General features: G+C 54.7%; 1 protein-coding gene across 1 annotated transcript in view; it reads right to left on the reverse strand.

The window, feature by feature from the left end:
* CORO2B (coronin 2B) overlaps window positions 1-21,700 on the reverse strand; it is a 141,170-nt gene extending 119,470 nt beyond the window's left edge. The window contains exon 1 of the mRNA XM_036843239.1: window positions 21,268-21,700. Coding sequence (XP_036699134.1) covers window positions 21,268-21,282 — 15 coding nt within the window. The 5' untranslated portion in view covers window positions 21,283-21,700. The remainder of the gene's footprint in view (window positions 1-21,267) is intronic.
* Between the last annotated feature and the right edge of the window lie 506 nt (window positions 21,701-22,206).

Genomic DNA, 22,206 nt, shown 5'->3' on the forward strand with positions numbered 1-22,206 from the left:
GGGCCAGGGGCCTGGAGGTCTCGCAACCAGGAGGCTGGGGGCTGGGGCCAGGGCTGTTCCTGGCTTACTGTTTTTACTTCCTCAAGTCTCCTTTTCTTTTCCACTCCTTCACCAAAGGCCCAGTTTTAGGGGATCCCCTTCCTCCTCAGGTGGAGAAGGCAAAGCGCCTGGCGCAGGGCCATCACCCACAGTCACAGAGGCAGGAAGGTCTCTGAAGGTCCTGGGAGCCACGTCAAAAGAGAAGCTCCCGGGGCTTCCCTGGTGGCGCAGTGGTTGGGAGTCTGCCTGCTAGTGCAGGGGACACGGGTTCGAGCCCTGGTCTGGGGGGATCCCACATGCCGCGGAGCGGCTGGGCCCGTGAGCCACAACTGCTGAGCCTGCGCGTCTGGAGCCTGTGCCCCGCGGCGGGAGGGGCCGCGATGGTGGGAGGCCCGCGCACCGCGATGAAGAGCGGTCCCCGCACCGCGACGAAGAGTGGCCCCCACTTGCCGCAACTAGAGAAAGCCCTCGCACGAACCGAAGACCCGGCACAGCCAAAAAAATAATAAATAAATAAATAAAGTGCTTTCCTGTTTAAAAAAAAAAAAAAAAAAGAATCGGGATGGGTTAAGTCTTTAAAAAAAAAAAAAAAAAAGAGAAGCTCCCGGGCCTGGTCCCTGGGGTGGGACTGAGGGTAGAGAGAGGCTGCTAGCAAAGACCCCTTTCTCCTTCAGGCTGAGCTTCCTCCGAAGAGGAAGGTGGGGGTTGACTGTGTTGGAGGAGCTTGTCACCTGGCGGGAAGCAAACCTGGTATGTACTTGCCTAAGTCCAATTCTGGGCAGACTGTGATGAAAAACATCCCAGATGCACAAACCAAGCAGAGTGGCAAAACAGGGCTGGGAGAGACGCAAACATTCCAGGAAGGCCTCCTGGAGGGGACTGCAACTTCCACATTTTAGAAAGATTTGGAAAACAAACAGCACTCAAACCACTGGAATTGTGTGTGTGCGTCTGTGTGTGTATTTTAGATGAAGGGGTGTGTGTTTCTTTCTCTGTGGAGGAAGGGAAACCCCCTGGCCAGCAATGAGGCTGTGGGATCATCTGTGAGTATCTTCTATCCCTGCAGCGCTGGGAGGAAGAGTGGACTACACCACAGGGGCCTGGGTGGCTGCTGCAGAGGCTGTTTCCGTCACCTCTCCCCAGTCCAGGTCCTCTACCGTCCCTGCCAAGCAACAGGGGTAGTAGCAATCCATACAGAGGGGTGGGTGGGGGACCCCTGAGCCAGTCTCCAAGGACGCAGTTCATTAGGACGCATCCTCTGTTGCCATGGAGATTCCCGGCCCACAGAGCCTGGCTAATAGTTCCTAAATTCACTCAGGCCTCGAGCACAATTAGACAAGATGAATTTTCGAGTTGGAGCATAATGAGACCCGGACGTCCGGAAAGCATATGGCAGCCTACCAAGGGGACAGCAGAGCCCCGGGAGAGCACACTGCTGCCACAAGGTCACCAGGCCACCGCCTCTCTTGGGCGGGAGGTCTGGGAGGCACTGGGGAGCACTTCCCCTCCTTTAGAATTCTTCAGCAGCACAGCCTCTGTCTGAGCAGCGCTGGGGGATGGGAGAAAGGAAAAATAAGCTCTCCATATCTGTCCCAGGCCCTTCTAGGGAGAGGGTTGGGAGACTTTATTCTGCATCCTCTGATAAATTTGCCAACAAATGCATCTCACATGGCTGAAGCTATGCTTCACGCACAGAACAGATCCTCCTATCCATGCAAAAACACAAATATGCCATTCAAAAATCTCTACTTGAACATACACAGGGCCAGACACAAGAAACACGCCATGGGATTTGCAGCATCACACGCTCCTTCCCACTCAGGGCATGGGGCTTGCCCTCTGGCAGGGGAGACAGGGCATGTTCAACTAGAACCATCTCAACATGGCAGTGACATGAGAAGGATGGAGTTAGGAGTGAGGAGAGATCAGAGAAGGCTCCCTGGAGGAGGTGGCATTTTGGCTGGGCCTTGAAAGCAGGGATCAAGAGACCTTTTGAGCAGAGAGGGAGCAGAAAAGCACAAGTTGAGTTTGGGGGGAGCCAGCAGACCAGTGTGGCTGGAGGGCAGAGTCTGAGCAGGGGCCAAGGAGGTAAATGGTGGCTCTAGAGGGAAGGCATTGAATGCTCAGCTAAGTGGCCCGGGCAGGGGGAAGCCAAAGAATACTGCCACCCAGGTGGGCAGTGGAGTCCAGGCTGATAAGACCCCAACCTCACGCTCCCCTAATCCAGGGCAGTCCCAAGCCCAGTTTGGGCCTGAACCCAGGACAGGCTCCCAGTGCGGCAGCCCCAGCTCCCATCCCCACCAGCTTCTCTCAATCAGTGTCACCCTTCCAAGCCTCCAGGAGCTCCGGTCAGAATCGAAACTCTCCTCTGACAGGCTCCTGCACAAAGCCCTCAGTGTTCTAAACACAGGCCAGCCCCTTGGTGCCCAGCAGAGAGAGGGTCAGGGAGAGGGGAGAGTTAAGGTTTGCTGTAGGATTAAAAGTAGGGAGGAAGGAGTTGGGGAGAGAAGACAGCAGCAAAGAGGGGCAACTTGGGCCTGGCGGGCTCTGGGGAGGAACGCTTAGCAGGGACTTGCCTCTCTAGGGCACTAAGCTCCTCCTGGCTTCTTGAAGGTCCGTGCTTTTTTAGAAGGCAGGCCTACTCTCTTGAGAAAACTGGATTACCATCTTTGGATCAATTTTTTCTCCCAGAAGTTTGCTATTAGCAAAAATCACTGACCCTGCATGATAAAGAAGCAGAGATGGCAAAACTTCTTGTTTGTTCTCTCTCACTTTCTCCTCCTCCCATCCCCACCCCCAGTCTCTCTCTGGCCAGGAACCCAGCTCAGTTCCCCGGAAACCAGGATACCCCAATTCCAGCCGGCTGCTGCCCCTCTTCTCCTGGGGTTGCCGACAGAGCCTGAGGCACTGACCTTCAGCCTCTGTGGGATCTGATTTTCTAAATCCAAAAATGCTCTCAGAGCCAAGTCTGTGGAACAAGGGAGATGGTCTGGTTTGAGGGGGGCTGGATCTGGGACACAGAACTGCTGACCAGAGAAGACTCCTCCTGGGTTTCCCAGGAGCCCCTGTACCCCCGCTGACTTCTACCTCTCAGGCACCTCCACAGGTTCATCAACCTCCAAAACATCACCCCGAGTCCTGTTTCCTCTCCAGCCCTCACTGTTTCTTTCGGCCAGCTCAGGCTGTGCTTGGACCATCACAATGGCCCCCAACGGGTCTGCTGCCCTTCAGCCCACCAAGCGCAATGGGTCTAACTGTGCGGTCCCCCAGGAGAGGAACAGGGACAGAGCAAGAGCCCAGACGGAGTGTTGGCCCGTGCCCACTCTCTGCCCTGGTTCACCCCAGTAACTCTGGAGAAGCCTCTGCGTTCCATAGCAACGGAAGGGCTTTTTGTTTGGTTGTTTTTTTTTGTTGTTTTTTTTTTATGGGAGGGAAACAATTTAGGGAGAAGCCATTGGTTAAATGAAATGCTTTTGAGGCACTAATGAGCCAGGCAGTTAAGGGCATGGGCCCTGGGGTGCCTCAAGGATGGGACAGAAACTTGGCTCCATCTCAGTTTACCAGTTGTGTGACCGTGGGCATGTTACTTAACTCCTTTGAGCCTCAGTATCCCCATCCACAAAATGGACATAACAGCAGCACCTTCCCTCCCCCATCCCTGTGGCTCACAGGCTGCTGAAAGGATGATATAAGATGCATGTAAAACAGTTAGCACAGTCCCTGGAACATGGTCAGCACTAAGTAAACATTTATCATTAGTGTTTTGTTACTGGTGAGTTCCAGTCCTACAGCGCCGCCCTCCTTGCCGCTCAAACCCAGACCAGCCCAGAACAGATGTGCTCAGCAGCCAGCAAAGCGGCAACACCATTTCCCTCTGTCGTTTCTCCTTGACCCAGGAAGGCTGGGCCTCTTAATTGCTCTTTGGCTTTACTCAATTTGAAATGAGCAGGACACCAGTTCCCCACAGGAAAAAATAAATATGCTTCTGCTCACAATACTAATGAGGCTGGAGACGAGGGAGGCTGGCAGGGGAGGGCAGCCCCTGAGGACTTCCGCCGGCCATGCAGAAGGGTGCGGCCCATCCTCCAGAGGGCAGGAGGGATGGGAGGCTCTGGCTGCGCTCCACAGGCCCCAGATCAGGGCCAGGCTGGCTCAGGTAACCCACAGAATGGGGTGTGGGAAGCCCACTGCGGGGATGCCCACAGATTCATGATCCAGCTCTTCTCCGGGGAGCTCCGGGACCACCCGGGCTGTCATCTTCCTCTCCTCCTATTCAGTCACCAAGGCCTGGAGATTCCCCTTCCCGGGCCCACTGTCTCGGCCCTGGTTCAGACACTCACCAGCTCCCAGCCTCCAGCCTTTCCCTCTCCTGCCCGTCCTCCCCTGAGGGGTCACTCTCGCTCAGTCAGTTGGCAAACATGAGCGAGCAGGAAGCCCGTGAAAGCCTGGGGGAGGCAGGAGGACTCCGAGGGACCCAGGCCCAGCTTCCCCCTCCTTTCTGACCTCTCCCCTCGTGCTCCCCCAGACAAAAGCCTCACAGCTGTGCCCTGAGCGGGAGGCAGCCCCCTCCTCGGAGCCTGGGAGCTCTCTGCTCTCTCAGCCAGAAAGATCTTCCCAGATTCCACGTGGCTCCTCCCTCCCCTCGTTCCACCCTGGGCCCCGACATCCCCTTTTCAGAGCTGCTCTGTCTAAAGCAGCCCCTCCCATCGCTCTGCCCTCTGACCCCACTGCATTTTTCTTCATAGCATTTACCACCACCTGACATCTAATATTTATGTATTTGTGTTCTGTCCTGTCTCCCCACCCTCCAGGGCCAGTCCCCTGAGGGCAGGGACTTTTTCTGTTTTGTTCACCTGTGTGGATGTGTCCCATCATCTAGAACGGTGGCTGGCACAGTACGTGCTTAATGATGTGTACTGTCGTGGAATCTAATGACTGGATCACATCCATTTCCCACGTACAACTCATGCATAACTCACCCTGGCCTCCACCTTTACCTCCCCTCTGGCTACTCCCCAAGCGCACTCCCCACCTTCCCAGCTCCTGACCCTCTATGCTCAGACCTCCCCGGACAACCTGGAAGCTGCAGAACATTTCAGGAGTGACCCTGCCCTTGTCTTTATTCATCTGTGCCTTCCTTCCTCCACTCTTTCCCAAATCCTACTCACCCTTCAAAGTCAGACTCAAACACCACCTCCCCTCGGAAGCCTTGTCCAGTCTCCCAGAGCTCTGTGGCCTTCAGGACCTGTGTTCAGCGCTACTTCAAATACTCCATCAGTATCTGTGTCTGCCTCCCAGGCAGAATTCAACTTCCTTAAAGGTCAGGGAGACTGGTCCCTTCTGTGTGTCCCCCGAGGCTGCACAGTGCCTGGCATGGAGCAGGTGCTTAGTGGATGGTAGTTTGTATTAAGATTCAGATTGTTCTAATGCTAAGACCTGTTATTAACTGTTACCTCTTACAAGGTCCACCACAGGAGACGGAACAGCAAGCCAGCCCTGGAGCTGAGAACAGAAGCCCAGCCCCAGGGGCCAAACTGAGGGCAGGGATCCAGGTTCCCTGAGTGTGGACAGCAGATGATCTGAGGCCGGCCATGAGGCTTGGGCATGGAGCCAGACTTCCACATCTGAACACAAGGCTGATCCCACTGTCAGGGAGAAGTGCTGCCTGCAACTCCCAGGGGATGGAAACCGACACCCCCGTCCCCTTCCTGGGAGGAAATCCGGCCAGGATTCTCAGGGACATGGGACAGCAGGGCTCAGCTGAAGGAGGAAGGAGGGAAGAGGCCACAGGGTGGGCCTGGGTCCCAGAGCACCCCCTCTGGCCTGACCCCACACGCCACAGCTGAGGCCGCCAGCGGCACTGGCCGCTCAGTCCTTCTCCTGGTCAGTTCTCTGGCCTTGAACACTGCACGGCTGGGACTTTTGCATGGTACAATGCTCCCTACACCCATTCACTGCTTCAGAGCAAGCCCACTCCACAGCTCATCTGACTCTCCAAACACTATCAAGGGGCAAACAGAACTGGATTGATACCCCAGAGAGGTTAAGCAACTTGCCCAAGGTCACAGAGCATGTTAGAAACAAAGCCCAGAATAGAAACTAGACTGAGATTTCAGTTGTCATTTGGAGTCACCAGGAAAGCATGCGCTGAAAGGCTTTCCTGGGGCTGGAGGCAGGAGGTTGAGAGGGCTTTGTCGCCTCCAGAAATCCTACTCCCCTTTATTCTGCAAGTACACAGGCTCTGTCTGGCTTCAAACCCAAAGAAATCTCTGCTCACTGGCTCTCAGACTCAGGAAGCAGCCCATTCCCTGTGGCTTCTTTCCTGGAAGATGCATTCAATAAACAGAGCTCCTTTCTCATCTTCCTGCATAAATATTTCAGGAGACTAAGAAACAAACAGATCTGTGTTTGATCTGCTGGCCACTCAGAAAGGAGGGCTCCTCTATCCCAGGCAGGACCCCCGCCCCCTCCCCAGGCACTGCAGTGTCCACCAGGCCGTGGGAAATACAAGACAGCAGGGAGAGCCGCTTTCCTACAGCGGCTCCTCACCTGAGTTGGGGAACCTGGTGGGAGCCGGAGAGCAGAGCCCAGTTTTACCAGAAGTGCCCCTCCCCTCACCATTTGCCATTCCTAGGAATGGAGAACATGGTCTGCCAAGAGTCTGTTGTTCTTGGGGACGCTTCAGTCGCTGCTGCCCAAGAGCACACGGTAGGGGACGGGGGTTCCGCACAGGCAGGCACTGCCTACGGGGAAGGGGGTGCAGAGCCTCCCAGAACAGGTGGACCACAGTCTGGCTGGAGACCTCGGCAACTTATCGGGCCAGTTCCCCCAAGCCTCCTCAAACAATCCTCTTATTTATCCATTCAAACGCTCATGGAGCACATTATTCTTGGACCCAGAACATTCAGCGGCTCCCCACTGCAGACAGGACTCTGACTTCTCAGACTGTCACCTCCTGTGCCTCCCAACCTTGCCCCACCCCAGCCTCCCAACCACATCTCTCCCTGCCCAAGTCATGCTCCGCACTCCAGTTAGCCTGGTTCCTCCCTTTCCCCCACGAGTCTTTCCCTCTCCTAAATGCTGTTCTATCTTTGCCTTTTCTCCTCTCTTTCTTTTCTCTTGCCCTTCTCAGGATGGTGCATGTGCCACCTCCTCCATGAAGCCTTCCTTGACCATCCCACCCCACAGTGATCCTGCCTCTCCCCTGAGCTCCTTCGTGGTTCACTGCCACCACTGCTTCCCCGGGGACTGCTCCTGTGACACTCTCATGTGTGAGGGCTTATCGTTCCAACTCAGTTACAAGCGTCTAGAGAGCCAGGCTCTAGCTCTTATTTCAGCCGAGTGTCTGAGGATGAGGGCTGCGTCTGGACAGGGCTGCTCCAGAAGGAAACTCAGCTCTGAAGAAATTTTGATGCCCAGGCCCTACCTCCCAGAGATTCTGATTCTGTTGTTCCACGGGGGGTGGGTGCAGGGAGGACCAACTACATAATCTGCAGGGCCGCTTGATCAAAAATTATGAAGAATTTCAAGACAGTGTCAGCAGAATACTAAACCAAGCATCGCACAGGTCACACACCTGTGACACTGACCCTGAGCACAAGCATATAAACCTCCCCAGGTGGTCTGCAGCCAGCATTAGAATCACCGCTAATGGCAACGAGGAGCCACTGAAGATTCTGCACCTCTGAGCTCCCAAGACAGTGCACGCATCTGCGTCTCCTTCACCTCTGCAAGCCTGGGCTGCCTGGGGCACAAGCAAATATTTGTAGAATGAATGAATATGTGAATGAATGGAGAGATATGGAGCTGGAACCAGAAAGCTGAGAAGAATCTTTTTTCCATTAAAAATGTATTAAATTATTAATATTTATTATTAATAAATAAATAGAATAATTATTCCTTTATATAAAACCAAACATTAATGTTTTAATATTCCCATATTAAAATAGATCCAACATGCCTATAGCGCACAAGTCTTAAGTGTTCAGCTTGCAAACTTTTTACACATGTACACATGCACCTAACCACCATCATTCCAGAAGGTTCTCTCGTGCCCTATCCCAGTGAATACTACACCCCCAACCCCCAACCAGGTCACCACTGAAAACTGGAAAGAATTTTCATCAAAGAAGGACTCTGGCTGAAGGGGGCAGAATCAGCACAGGGGAGGGTGTATTGAAGAGATGTGGAAGAGGCTGACTCATAAAATTCCCTTCTTGTGTGTGGAGGGCTGATGTTTACACCAAATGGGAGGGGGTAGGCACAAAGGTTCAGATAGACTGAGCAACTTGCTCCAAGGCACAGGGCAAGCCAGGGGCAGAGCTGGGACTCGAACTCTGGTCCTCAACCTCCAAGTTCCATAAACCCTTGGCAGTCTGGAGTGAACATGTGTGTGTGTGTGCGTGCGTGTGTGTGTGTGCATGCGTGTGTGTGTGTGTGTGTGTGTGTGTGTGTGTGCTGGAGGACACAGCTCAGAAGGAGACTCTGGCTGTACGGTCTGGAAGAGCTGGGGAAGGGTAGCTGGGCAGCAACAGGGCATAAGCACATCCATAAGCTCACTCCTGCACCCAGCCTCGAACCAGGTGATACTATCCTAAGCTAGTTGGGAAAACTGAGTCCCAACCAGAGGGGATCAACTCAAGATCACACAGCCACACAGTGTCAGAGCTGGAGTTTAAGCAGGGGGCTCCAAAATCCCATTCCAGGAGGAATTCTCACCAGGCCATAAGCAAGTCTCACCAGGCCATAAGCAAGTCTTCCTAGAAGGAGACTTAGGGCCTCTCTGCCCCCTCCCCCCTGCACCCTGTCTTCTCAAGCCCAGATTCAACCTTTCTGGCAGCCTGAGGCAGATGAGAAAGGCCAGTGCCATGCAGTGGTCCCAGCCAGGGGTATCTCCTTGGGGGAGAGAGGGGCACGTGCTGCGCTCACCCAGGCACGGGAAGATGCCAGCAGGAAATCTGGGCTGGGGGCCCAGAACCTGCACTCCTACCTCATGATACACGGGCTTTGTCAATGTCCACTCACCGCTCTGCCTCCAGGGCAACATGGGTTGGGGTGGACCATCTAAAGTGCAAGTCAGGGCTTCCCTGGTGGCGCAGTGTTAAGAATCCGCCTGCTAACGCAGGGGACCCGGGTTCGAGCCCTGGTCCGGGAAGATCCCACATGCCGCGGAGCAACTAAGCCCGTGTGCCACAACTACTGAGCCTGTGCTCTAGAGCCCATGAGCCACAACTACTGAAGCTCATGCGCCTAGAGCCCGTGCTCCTCAACAAGAGAAGCCACCGCACCACAACAAAGAGTACCCCTGCTCGCCACAAATAGAGAAAGCCTGCGTGCAGCAACAAAGACCCGACGCAGCCAAAAATAAATAAATAAATTTATTAAAAAAATAAAAAATAAAGTGCAAGTCGGACCACATCACTCTTCTGCTTAAAACCCCTTGGGGGCTCCCGGCACCACCAGGGGTGAAGTTCACGTTCCTTGGTTGGGCAGCCCTGGCTCCCCAGCTCCTGCCTGCCTCCCAGCCTGTTCGTCACTTGCCGTCCTACCCTTTCCACCCAGCAGCATCCAACTCGCCTCTCTCCTGGAATAAGCCAAACCTGCGTCCCCCTCCATGCCTTTGTTTATGCCAGCCCCCTACCTGGAATGCCTTCCCCTCCCTTCATCCACCTCTGCCTACTCATCCGTGACAGCTGAGATGAGATCTCTTCCTCCAGAAAGCGTCCTTGGCCCGCCACCCCGTCCCCATGGCTTCAGAGTTCTGTGCTCACATCTCCACTCCCCCGCTCACCGGCCTCCCTTCCCCACATCCCTGCGGCCGTGTGTCCTTCTGAGCCACCATCTCCTCCACGAGACTGCGCTCCCCCAAGGAGGGGACAGCCTGGGTTCATCCCTGCGTGCTCAGTGCCACGTGCTTTGGGCCTGGCACACAAGTGCTCAGCAAATGTCTTCTGAATGAATCTAAGGCCTCATTTTATTTTCATAAGGGTGAGGGGTGGGGAGGGTGGTCGGTGGTCAGGGAGCAGGGCGGCCAGGGTGGAGAGGTGCACAGAATAAGGCTGGTCATCCTCTCCACTTCCGTTCCCTGGGCAAAACTGGCTGGTGGTAAACAGCTCTCCCCCCCTGTCTCACCTTCCCCCTCAGGAGCCTCTCCTGAGTCTCACTGCTTTGGGTCTTGCTATCAGCAAGCTAAGGCATCATCCCTCCCAGGGGAATTTATATTTTAATAACATCTAGAAGGCCCAAAGGAACTGAATTCTATAGTGGCTTCTGGGCCTGGTGACTGGGAGGGTATTCTTTAAAAAGCAACCACACAGCAAGATCAGCCGTCCACTGCCAGGCCAGCACGCCACTAAGTTTCTGCACGTCCATGGGGCTATGTAATCAGACGTACCAAGCTCAGGTCCCAGCTCATCCTTCCCCACTGTGTGCGCCAGGGTGAGTGCTGCCCTCTCGGAGGCTCAGTCCCCCCACCTGTAAGGCGGGAATGACAGCAGAGCACGGGGGACCGGGGGACCGTGGGATAATGGATGTGCACTGGCCGGTGTCGGGGGCAGGCTCAGCAGAGCAGTGTCATTCCTGCTGCTTTTCTAAAGCAAAGGCCCACAGAGCTTGCAGCTCCCACGGCCAGCCCCAGCACTCTGGTCCTCTCCCGGGGCCTGCAGAGGCACGGCTTTGTTTGTGGCTCCTGAGCCCCCCTCTCCTCCCCTCCGCCCACTCTCCCTTCCTCCCTCCCTCCATTCTTCCAAGCCAGAGTTCCAGGGAAAACTTTGTCTGGAGACTTCTCAAGCCAGTGATAAGGCCTGGCCAGAGAAAAGCTCTTAGCAACCCAGACTCCCAACCCAGAGGCCCTTCTAATGGTTTCAGAGAAACAAAGGAGGGAAAGATTGCCTGCAGCTCTGCGTGCCAGGTGGGCCGGCTTCCAGGAGGGAGAGTGAGGTTCACGGGCCACTGTGGAGGCCAAGGTGGCGGGCTGGCATGTAGGACACATGGGCCACCAGATCTGGGTAATCATAGCCCCACGGCTGAGCAGAAAGAGCCTCAGAAGTCGTTCCTTCTGCCTTTGCCACGGCCTCACCAGGCCCTGGGGCAGGCTGCTCCTGGCTGGTCACTTGGGGAGCCAGTCCTCTTCATTTGGGTGCCCACTGTCAGCTAGACTGAGTTCTGAAAGTCTACTTTCTGGAACTTTCTCCCACCCCCACTTCTGAATCAGTCGTTGGCCTGATTTCTAGTAGAAGACTAGAAAAACCCACTAAACTGAAGTTCATCCAACCCAAACCTGTCACTAGGCAGGAGGGAGCCCCAGTTCCTGCTCAGCCACTGGTGCCCCTTTGGGTAAACCTTCTGGGGCCTCAGTTTTCTCCTCTGCAAAATGGGGGAGCCCATTACATCTCTTTAGAGTCCCTTCCAGCTCTAGCAGTCCGTGGATCTATAGGAGTAACGACTTAGCCCAAGCAGCAACATCCAGGGAATAGTCTAGGCTTGTTTCAAATTCTGCCCAATCTCGCACCTTTACACCAGGTACCCCATGGTCTATATCACACCTTTTCTACCGTGCATAGCCCTTTGATGAACACTGTGAAAGGTACTAAAAAGAATCAGATGTAATCCCTGGCCTCAGCAAGCTCATAATTAAGGAGTCAAGGTTCATGCTCATAAAGCAATCAGCAAACAACATAACACCTTGGGCTTTTATTTGTATCTGGTGTAGTGGAGACTGGGTGCTACAGGAGCTCTTGGGACAGAGAAATTAACACGGATGCAGACCCTGAAAAGGCCAGTTTAACAGGACAACTCAGGCCCTGAAATAGCCTCAGTGCATAACAACTTGAGTTTGTCCTCAGATATAATAATGATTAAGGCAGGAAGGTAGACCCCTGGGCTTTAGAGGACAGATGTGTGATAATAAAAAGTTAACAGATGGCTCCTCAGGTACACAGAAATCCCCTTTCCCAGAATTCCAAATTTCTCGGAATCCCAAATTTCCCCATGCATTCCTGCAAACTGATCTTTCACCTGGAGGTTGGCAGGGCAGGCAGAAACAGCATTATCTTTATGAAGTTCAACAAAAAACCTCAAGAATTAAATCATTTTGTCCCCATCCACCAACACCTTTCTTTTCATCAGCTGTTCCATGTCTTAGAAATTCCGCCAGATCCCAGATCATAAAGCTGTTAGTTCTGAAATCACACTTAAGGTGTTTAAACGGTTCGCTGGCAATGCTTCAAGCTACTAGAGCATATTCCTTTCCATAAACCTAAAGGAAAAGCAAGTCTGAGCCCCAAAGGCATAAGGACGCGTCTGGAGCAAAGGTCAAGGTCACTTGCCACTGGGGACAGGATGGGATCTCTCTGCCCAGAGACCCAGGCAGGACTGTGCTCTGGGACCCATCCTCCCCAGCCTTCCACAGGGAGCTGGGGCTTGCAGGTAGCCAGGATGATACAGATCAAGGTTCGGATGCTTTATTTGGCTCACTTTTCAAATGAAAGCAGGATGCCCAATTTTTACTGCCAGATTATTTATCCCAAGCGTATTAAAACATCCAAAATAGAATAGGAAGAGAGAAAAACAACTTTTTATCTGCACCCAACTAGCCTGACGGAGTAAAAACAGATAGAGGCTGTTTGGAAGAGATGAACTCCTCTTCTTCATACCAACAGAGTATGAATCAATTCTGAAGTCAGGACTACAGCGCAGGAGAAGTGGGTTAGCTATTGGATGGAACTGCCAAACTCTGAAGGCCATGAAACGCTGGTGATGGGAGGGGGCGGGAGGGAGCGCGAACTAGACATGACAATAACCATCCCCTTCCATGACATCTATGAGCGCCTTAACTTACACATTACAGCACCCTAGTAAGGTTGAGTCCTAATTCCATTTTCAAAGATGAGAAAACAGAGGCTCAGAGATGTTGAGGGACTAGCCCAAGGTCACAAGGTAAGAAAAAGAGGCAAGAGCAAGGCTTGGATCTTCTGCCTCCAGGCCCCCTGCTCTGGTCCCATGTTTTGGGGTCATTCCAGCCTGATGGAATGGCAAGCCAGAAGGCCTGGGAGGTAGGCTCAGGTCCTCCCCAGCTTTGTGACCCTAGTAAGTTACCTCACTGCCCTCTCTGGGCCTGTTTCTGCTACTGTGGAAATAGGAACAATAATAGCACAGACCTCAGAGGTAATCAGGAAGATTAAATGAGTAAATACATATGAAACAATTTGTATGTGCCTGGCATAAACTAAGCACCCTCGAAGGGTTAGCTACATTTGTTGTTGTTGTTTATTTCACTGTCACCTCCTTGAAAGCAGGGACTTAACACCTGGTGAAAGGCTCCAAACAGCCTACTAAGAAATTAGTATTTATTACGATTAGGAGTCAGTCTCATATTCCTAGAAAGTGTGGAGTTCCCAAGGCAGAGGGCTGGACCAGACGACCTCAGACGGCTCTAGAGTTAAACCCTGAGTATGGGGGCTTCTTCCCAGGGATTAGCGTGATCACCACCCAGAATGAGCCTCCCCACATTCCCATCTGCGGGCAGCCAGAGCCTCCCACAGTGTCACCATCTGTCTCACTCAGGGGCCAGTAAGTTTAAGCCTGTGAAAAATGTTACCTTCTCTGTGCTCAGGCAGGGCAGAAACCAAAATGCAGATACCCAACAGACTTCTAACATTAAAAATTCTGCATCTGTCCCTATGGTTTTACTGTAAAGACCAAGGCCTAATCCAGATAATCAGAAAGGTTTAAAAAACAAAATCGGTCATAATTGGGCCCAGTAAAAATGGAAGGTGGAAATTTTCCTGCCAGAGCAAAGTTTCCTTTTGGAAAAAAAAAAAAAAATGACCCCTCCCCAGAGCTGCCTGCGAGCCAGGAGGGCCCCTGCCCTCCCTTACACAGCCCGGGGAGGCCCTGGGAGGGCAGCAGAAGGCTGGGCAATGGCATGTGGCACTTCCACACCCCTCAGGTCAGTTTAAGAAGTGGCCCAGTGACAAGCCATTTTCAAGCTGCAGGGAGGAGGAAGGAAAGAGTGCCAGAGTCAGGAGGCCCAGGTCTGGACCCATCTCTGTTCTGCCTCACTGGGCGAGCTTTTGCAGCTTACTTGGCCTCTCTGTGCCTGATTCCTCATCTGTAAAGTGGAAATAACAACAGTAATCTGCGCCATGAAGTCTCTCTGATGATTAAATGAGCCAATACCTGGGCTGAGCCCTCACCAATGCCTGGCATGCAGGAAGAGATCCTGGAGAGTTGTTTTTGACTCCAGATGTCTGCTCATGCTGCCCTGTTCCCTCTGCCTGTTATCCTCTCCTCAGCTCCCCCCATTTCACCTGCTACCTCCTACTCATCCTTCATGATTCAGCTAACAGTCACTTCTGAGCCCCCTGATTAGGTCAGGCCCCCTGCTATTATTCCCAGAGTTCCCTGTACTGCTCATTTCATAACCCCCAGGACACTCACTGTCAGCATTTGTTTAATTTTCTGTCTTCCCGATGTTAATAGCTAACACTAACTGCCAGGCATGTGGTAAGTGCTTCACACAGATCAGCTCATTTAATCTTTATAATAATCCTTTTAAGTACTACTATTATCAATCCCAATTAAAGGATGGGGAAACAGATGTTCAGAGAGGTTAGGCAACCTGCCCAAGAACACACTGCAAGTAAATGATACAGTGCCATCTGTCTGACTCGAAAGCTGGCATTCTTAAGCACCCCTTGGGAATCAAGGGCCATCTCAAGAGAAGGCTGCTTCTGGTAAGGGCTGCAGGCCTGGACCACAGACCTGCGTTCCCTACACAAAGCTAGCTTCACGGAAATGAAGAAGGCCCTGCCTCTGCCCCACCTTGTTCTGCTGCTGTGCTGGCCACCCTACCTATAAGCAGCCTTATCTAATGCCAGATACCACGTGCAGGATGTCTTCCTTCCCAGCACCATTCCCCCAGTCACTCACATTGCTCCCAGCTCCAGCAAAGGCCACAGGAAAGTCTGAGCATGATACACCCACAAGTGTCACCCTCAAGGTGAGCACACCTCCATGGCAGGGCCACAGACACACAGACAGGAGCCCTACACTTTGGGGGTAGGGGCTGCAGAATATGACAGAGCCCAATCAGGAGAGGCCTGGAAGTCAGAGGAATGTGTGCTCTGGAGTCAGACAGCCCAGGTATAGATCCCTGCTCCCCCACCCACTAAACCTGCAACCTTGAGCAATTCACCTACTCTTACTGAGCCTCAGTTTCCTCCTCTGGAAAATGGGATCATCCAATAATAGAATCAATCTCATGGTGAACAGAGTAAATGCAATCATGCCCGCCCAATGCCTGCTTAATAACTGCTATTCTCATCTTCACAGGATGTGGACCATTATGTGATCAGATTGAGAAGGTTCTGGCTCAAAGTCAGAAGATCTGGGTGTGCATCCCGGCTCTGACCCACATTAGCTCTGTGACTAGGGTGTGGTCATCTCTCTACTCAGAGACTCTGTTTATTCATCTGTAAATAGGGGGAACCCTCCCCACCATGGGACCGGGCGAAGGGATTCACTGCAGTAACCCATGTTTGTGTTCTGTAAACAGGACAGTCGTGAGCAAACCTGGGCCCCTCCCATCGCTGTGTTAATTAATTGGAAGGAGGGTACCAGCCAGAAACCAATTACCAAGTCCCTCCAGGGGCCTCTGCGGGGGGCAGGGGGGAGGGAGAGAGGAAGGGTGAGTGGCAGCTCCACCCCTAATCCCCCCCTCACCTCCCACCCTACTTGTGCCTCCTTCGCAGCTGGTCCCACACTCCAGGCCCACAAAGGAGAGGCTCATTCTCAACAGCTTCTTTTCATGTGGAAGCCACCGGATTTGCATCTGTCCTTCCCTGGCAGGGCCCGCTCCCAGCCAGCTGCTCCGAGCTTCCCAGGCTGCAGGCAGCTCGGGGCTGGGGCCTGAGCCTGCGGGGTACACGGGCAGGGAGAGGAAGGGAACAGAACGAGCTGATCAGAAGAGGGAAGGAGAGGGGGCTGGGCACAGAGGGAATTTGCACATTCCCTCATCTCCTGGACACCAGACAAATTCTGTGGCCGGCGTATCCAAATCAGAATCTGGGCTGCCCCGGTGCCAGGAGCCGGCGGCAGCTGAGGCCATGTCTGCTCCAGGCTGGCCAACCCGGGAGAGAAGTGGAAAAACTCACTCCATCGCTGAGCTGCCAGGGTCTGATGCTGCCAGGCCATTGGTCCAGCCAGCGTCCGTAGGCTCAAACTGGCCGAGCCCATGTCTGTGCTGACTCCACAGGCTTGGCTGGCTGTGGGGTGATTCTGGTGCCCTGGGGAGCCTCACAACCTTTCCCAGATGCCTCTAGGCGCTGCCATAGATGCCAAGGTGGCAACACCCCCAGCCAAGAGAACACAGGGCCTCCGGGCACACTGAGGAAGGGAGTAACTCACCAGAGCTTTTCTGGAGAGTGAGGGAGAGACAGCAAGGAAGGAAAGAGCCTGTATTTACTAAGCACTTATAGCATGCAGCCAAGACTGGCGTCTCCCAGCTTGTGTCCACTGGACCTTGACACTCCTAACCCAGGATGCTGAGATACCTCCTTCCACATCCACCTCCTCAAAGGTCCTGGACAGCAGGGGCTGTGGCTATGCATTCTGTGACCCTAATGCCTAACACAGGGCCTGGTCCAGAGCAGGAGCTCAGAGGGTGCCGGCTGAACGAATGAGTGTATGTTAGCTAGATACCTTCTGCACGAGGATGCTAGCGATCTGGAAAAAGCACTGCGAGGAAGGAGGAGGTATAGTGAGTGCATGGAGTGTACAGAAGGCAGAATCCCCACACTACCCCTACGTGTCTGGGAGCTGGGTCTGTGCTGGTACCTCTCGGCCTTTTAACTGAGGCTCTCTCATCTCTTCTCGCAGTAAGAGCCAGACAGGAAAAACGTGCTGGGAAGTGGGATATCTGGGGGTCCAGGCATCCTAGGTAGACTGGATCTGGGTCCATGAGTTGAAGCAGAAGGGCTTGTAACCCCCTCTTCCCTATCCTGACCCTGGGCTCCCTCACACCTGGACCCAAAAAAGGGAGAGGCTGCCCAGCAGAGGGAAACCCAGACACTAGCAGTCCAGGCTGGGGCGATGCAGGGGGGCAAAAACACCTGCCCCTGCTCGGGCTGCCTGAAGTACCCCCTCACCGGGCAGCCGGGAGGAAAGAGCACTGACCAGGAGTCAGGAGGACCCAGGTTCCAGCCCCTCCAGCCTCAAACTTGCTGAGTGGCTTTAGGCAAATCACGGTTCTGCTCCCTGAGCCTCAGTTCCCTCATTTGTCAGGGGAGAGAATTGGATGATTTAACTGCTTGAACATTCTGTTCTCCTATAAGCTGCTCCACGGGGGCCCTAGAGACATGTGATCTTTGCCAAACAATTAACTGTTATTAGCTACCTGGGCAGGACAACACCGTCCTATCACATTCAGCAGGAGCCAGGGGCTCCCACCAGCGAGCTGAGCTCTGCTGGAACAGGGGCAGGAGAGGAAGGCTGACCTGCAGAAAGAAGGGCCAGGGCGCGGCTGACGATACTGCTTGTGGACCTGGAATCGACTGCTTAGAGGGGGATGCTGGCATCCGGTGTCCTCTCTTTGCCCACATTCCTTCTCCTAAGTCCTTCCTAGGTGCAGCAGGCATTCCTGCTGCCCAGGGTACTTTGTTCTTGGACCCCTGGCCCCCTGAGCTAGCCTGGGGAACTTGGAAAGCACTGAGCTCAGTAGCACCTAACTTAACAAGGCACACCTGGGAACAAGGCTACCCAGTCACTAGAAGCCATCACCTTCCTTACCTAGAAGCCGCATCTCTGGTCACATCACAGACAAAAGCCAAGAAATCACTCCAAAGGACCCCTGAGCAGCGAAAAGGAGGTGGTAAGGCCTACGTTACAGCTCACAGGCTTTTCTTATAGCCTATTGACTAGTACCCTACACACATTTCTAATATATTTTGTTCTGTTTTTCCAGGTGAGGGCAATTTAGAAACAGCTATTTAGACACAGAGAAGCACTGCTAAGTGCTAAGTCAGGTATATGACTGAAATGGAATAGAGACAGAAAAATTATAAAAATCAGGCACAAGGATTCGAAGAATAAAATCATCTGGAATAAAATCATCTTGTTACTGGGAGGGCCGCCTTCACTCCCTCACCCTTGACTTGCCCTACGGAAGGACACTGGACCAAAACTGGGAGGAGGCTGGGCCTTGACCTCCTGTGGATATCTGCAGGCTGGGAAGCTGCATCTGGTCCTTCCCTCTCCTCTCTCGTTTTTCTTCCTTTCTTCTCCTCCTCATTACATAAAGAAACTAAGGCAGCTTACTAATACACACAATAAAATAGAGTTTAAAACATCATAACCAGGAAAAATGCCATCAGGCTAGAAGGTCACAGTTCAAAATCTGCATGGCTCCAAGTCTCCAGTGTGTTAGGGCAGGAGCCCCCCCAGAAAACCCCCAGGTTTTATATGCAGCCTCACCAGCTGTACCCCGCAATGAAGGGGGCTAGGGGTATGTATCAGAGGGAGGGTGGCAAACGGAAAACAGAGCCCCTCCGCCCCAAGGAAGTGCTACTGAGGATCTAGCAACTGACCATCTGGTTTCCTCTTCTCCACTTTCCAGGCTCTCTGAGCTAACAAGATTGTCTCCTACAATCCAATCCACACCTAACCCTGGCCCTGAGGATCTGCCCTGCGGGGGGTCTGACACAAAGGCTCAAAGCAAGGGTCCAAGGGGCAGGAAGCTGGGGCTTGCCCAAAAGGGGTGACTCTGCCTAGAGGCAGCAAGAGCCGGGGCCTCACCCTCTAATCCATTCCCTCCCCAGCCTACCACCCCCCTAAGCAGTGATCCCACCTCCCAGACTCCCATTAGGGTTCTTCTTGTAAGCAGACCAACTCCAGAGAAAAAAGAGCTTCCTGGTCTCCATCAGAGCTGACTTCCTTGCCAAAGTTGAAGCTGTCCCAAAGCCCCGCAGAAGGTGGAACCAATTCCTGCATTTCACAGATGGGAAAACAGAGGCCTAGAGATGGAAGTGACTGGTCCAAGGTCACACGGCCTGTTAGTGGCTGATTTAGGACTAGAGGCCAGGCCTTCAGACTCCCAGAGAACTATGGTTTCTTCTCAAACTCAGAGAGGAGCCTCTACCAGCAGGCTTTTAGGCCTGCCCCCAGGCCCCTCCCCTGCAGCCCTCTTGCTCCTCCAGCCCTCTCCACTAGTCTGTGAAGGGCTGGCAAAGGAAGAGAAGACAGGGTTAAGGTGGGGGTTTTATTTAATCCTCTGAGCTGGCTTAAACTGATGCCACATTGTTTAGAACAGGAAGAGAGAGACAGAGGGATTTGGTGGGGGATGGGGCGGAAGGGGGTGCCTTAGTGAATAATCACTGGATACCAAGAGGCCAGGCCTGCCAATGGGTTTAACAGATAGGTACTCACCTTCATAGACTCCCCAGCCCAGGGCCCAGGCCTCCAAGCAGTGCCCCTCTACCACTTGAATCACCCAGTCTCCAAGGTGCAGGGCAATGGAAAGATCACAGGCCATAAATCAAGATAGGCCTGAGGGCAAACCCCAGCTCTGCCACTTACTCACTGTGTGACCTCAGGCAAGTTACTTTACCTCTCTGAGCCTCAGCTTCTTCCTCTGTTAAAGGGGCCTGAACACACCTTCCTTGCAGGCCTCCTGGGAAGGAAGGCTGCCTGAGCTCACATACATAAAGAGACACAGGGGAGGCATTGAGTCAAATCTCGGTGCTATTATTACAAATCTCACATCCTTTCTCCCTCATCCAGGCCCATCCATTACTCTTCTACTCCAACCTGCTTACGTCTTTGACATTAATAACCTTAATGACAATAATCCTTCCCAGCCAAACAGCATTTGTATCATTTCAAACCACTAAGCATCCTGCCCCCTGTGGGTCACAGCAGCCCTGCCAGTAGTAGCCAGAGCTAACGTAGACCCTCAGCCCCCAAGGTCATCTTCCCACAATGTTTCCAAGTCCTGATTTCGGAATTGAGCCCAAAGACCCTGAATGAACACGCTGTCTTATGGCAGATCTCAGGGGGGCATGGGTAGCCCCTGGCTTATCAGACGGAGCCAGAATCACCTCTCCCATCACTTCCATGGCTGACCCACCATCTGGCCCACTGCTCTGACCACAAACAAGCTGCCCTTCCCACTTTGGCCTCCACCTCTCCAATTCCGAGAGCCAGCGGGGCAGCTGGTGGAGTCTGGCCTTGGATACATGGCTCGACAAACCCAAGACCAAGCCCAGGCTGTGATCTCCTTACCCTGACAGAGCTCTCTGAAAAGTGTGGGTTCACACCCTTGATTTTATTGGTTCTTCAACTGCCCGTCACCACCCCCAGGGTCCATATTATCATCCTAATCCTCACATTCCACAGGAGGAAACTGAGGGCCAAAGCAGAAGGGCCCAGCCAAGGTCACCCAGGGGATTTGGGATAGTGCTGGAGAGTGAACTCGGGTCTCCTAAACCCTGGACACTTTCCACTCTCCAGGGCTGCTTCCCACTTAACTCTTTCTTCCCCACAGCCGGGAAGCTCCCAAAGTCTCTCCAGTAAACCTGGGCACCTATGACAAGGTCCAAGAACTCTCCTCCAACATGGGAGCTGCCACTGTGCGCTGCTCCCTTCCTCGCCACGGTCCCTCCCCATATCTTCAAGCCGGCCACCGCAGAACCTTTCCCATCCCGGGTAGCAACTCCCGGGACTGGGGAGCACCTTCTCCACAGGCTGCCTTTGGAGTGGGGCCAGAGTTCCTGGGATGGGCGGCAGAAGCCGGCAGGTGGGGTGGGCTTTCACCTCGGCTGGCCTCAGGGCGGCAAGCCCATTCCCACACCCACTGCCCAGCTCCAGTCCCTGCCAGCGACGCTCCCCGCCGCCCGCACCAACGGGGACCCCACGGAGCTGCCCCACACTGCTCTCCAGGGGTTAAAAATGCAGCATCCTAAACAAGGGTTAAAAATGCAGTCCTGAGGTTGAGCCGGTGCGAGGGATCCTGTCCAAAGCACAGCAGCTGCCAAAGCGGCATCCTCCCCCTTCCCTCCGCGGTCCTCGGGGGCCGGAGCGACTCGGGCGACTAGGGGAGCAAGAGAAGCGCACGCAGCACCTTCCCGACACCAGTGCCCCCTCCCCACGCCCACACCCCCGCGCCCCCCGCAGCCCAGGCCGGGGGCTGCAAGCGCCTGCGGGTCCCGGGCGCGGCGGGCGAGGGGCGCTTACCTTTGTGACAGTCATGCAGAAACTCCGGGGCGGTGCGGGGGCGCGGGCGCGGCGTGCGGGGGCGGCGGCCGGGGTCGGCGGCGGGCCCCGGGAGGCGGCGGGAAGGGGGTCCGGCGCGGCTCGAGCGCTCCCCGCGCCCCGCGGGAGGCTCAGCCGAGCCTGGGGGCAGCACTTCGGGCGGGCAGCGCGCAGGGACCGCTCGTCGGCGCTCGCCCGCCGCTCGTCGCTGATGTCAGCCCCGAATGTGCATTTATAATAGATGAGCCTCCTTCGCCGCAGGAAGGCGAGGCAGGAAGAAAGGGAGCGAGGGAGAGGGCCCGGGCTGGGGGGCGGGGGGAGGAAGAGGGGCCGGGAACTCGCTACAAAGGAGGAGGCGGAAGGAGGAGGAGGAGGAAGCGCACGCCCGCCCGCCGCCGTGCCCCGCGCCTCCGGGCTCGGTCGCCGGCCGCCGGGCACCGCTGCTCGCGAAGCCGGGGGCCGGCGCCCAGGCCCGCGGCCTTAACCCCTTCAGGCCCACGGCCGCCACGCGGCTGGGCAAGGCTGGGTCCTGGCACCTGCTGGGTGGGGGGTGGGCAGCGACCCGGGCTCTCGGTGCCCTGTTGGCCCCGGGACGCTGGTGAAGTCACACCCTAGACGGCCGAGGCGCCGCTTGGGCTGAGAAGACCGCCGGGCTCGCCCCCTGGAGGTTCGCAAAGTCGGCCAGGAGTGCCGCGCTGCTGGCGGCGAGGGGCGTGGCAGCCGCCCGCCCCGAGCTCGGCCCGCACCCCTGCCTCGCGCAGACCTCGACCCGAAGGGCGTGGGATGGGGCGGCGCCAGCACTGGTCTGAGTCTCATTCCCGCAGCGAGGCGGTGGCCCAGAGGGGCTCGTAGCCAGTTTTACAGAGGAGGAAACTGAGGGGCAGGGTGGGAAGTGACTTAGACAACGGCACGCAGCCGGGC

Source organism: Balaenoptera musculus, chromosome 2 (assembly GCF_009873245.2).
Source record: "Balaenoptera musculus isolate JJ_BM4_2016_0621 chromosome 2, mBalMus1.pri.v3, whole genome shotgun sequence".
NCBI classification, from domain to species: domain Eukaryota; kingdom Metazoa; phylum Chordata; class Mammalia; order Artiodactyla; family Balaenopteridae; genus Balaenoptera; species Balaenoptera musculus.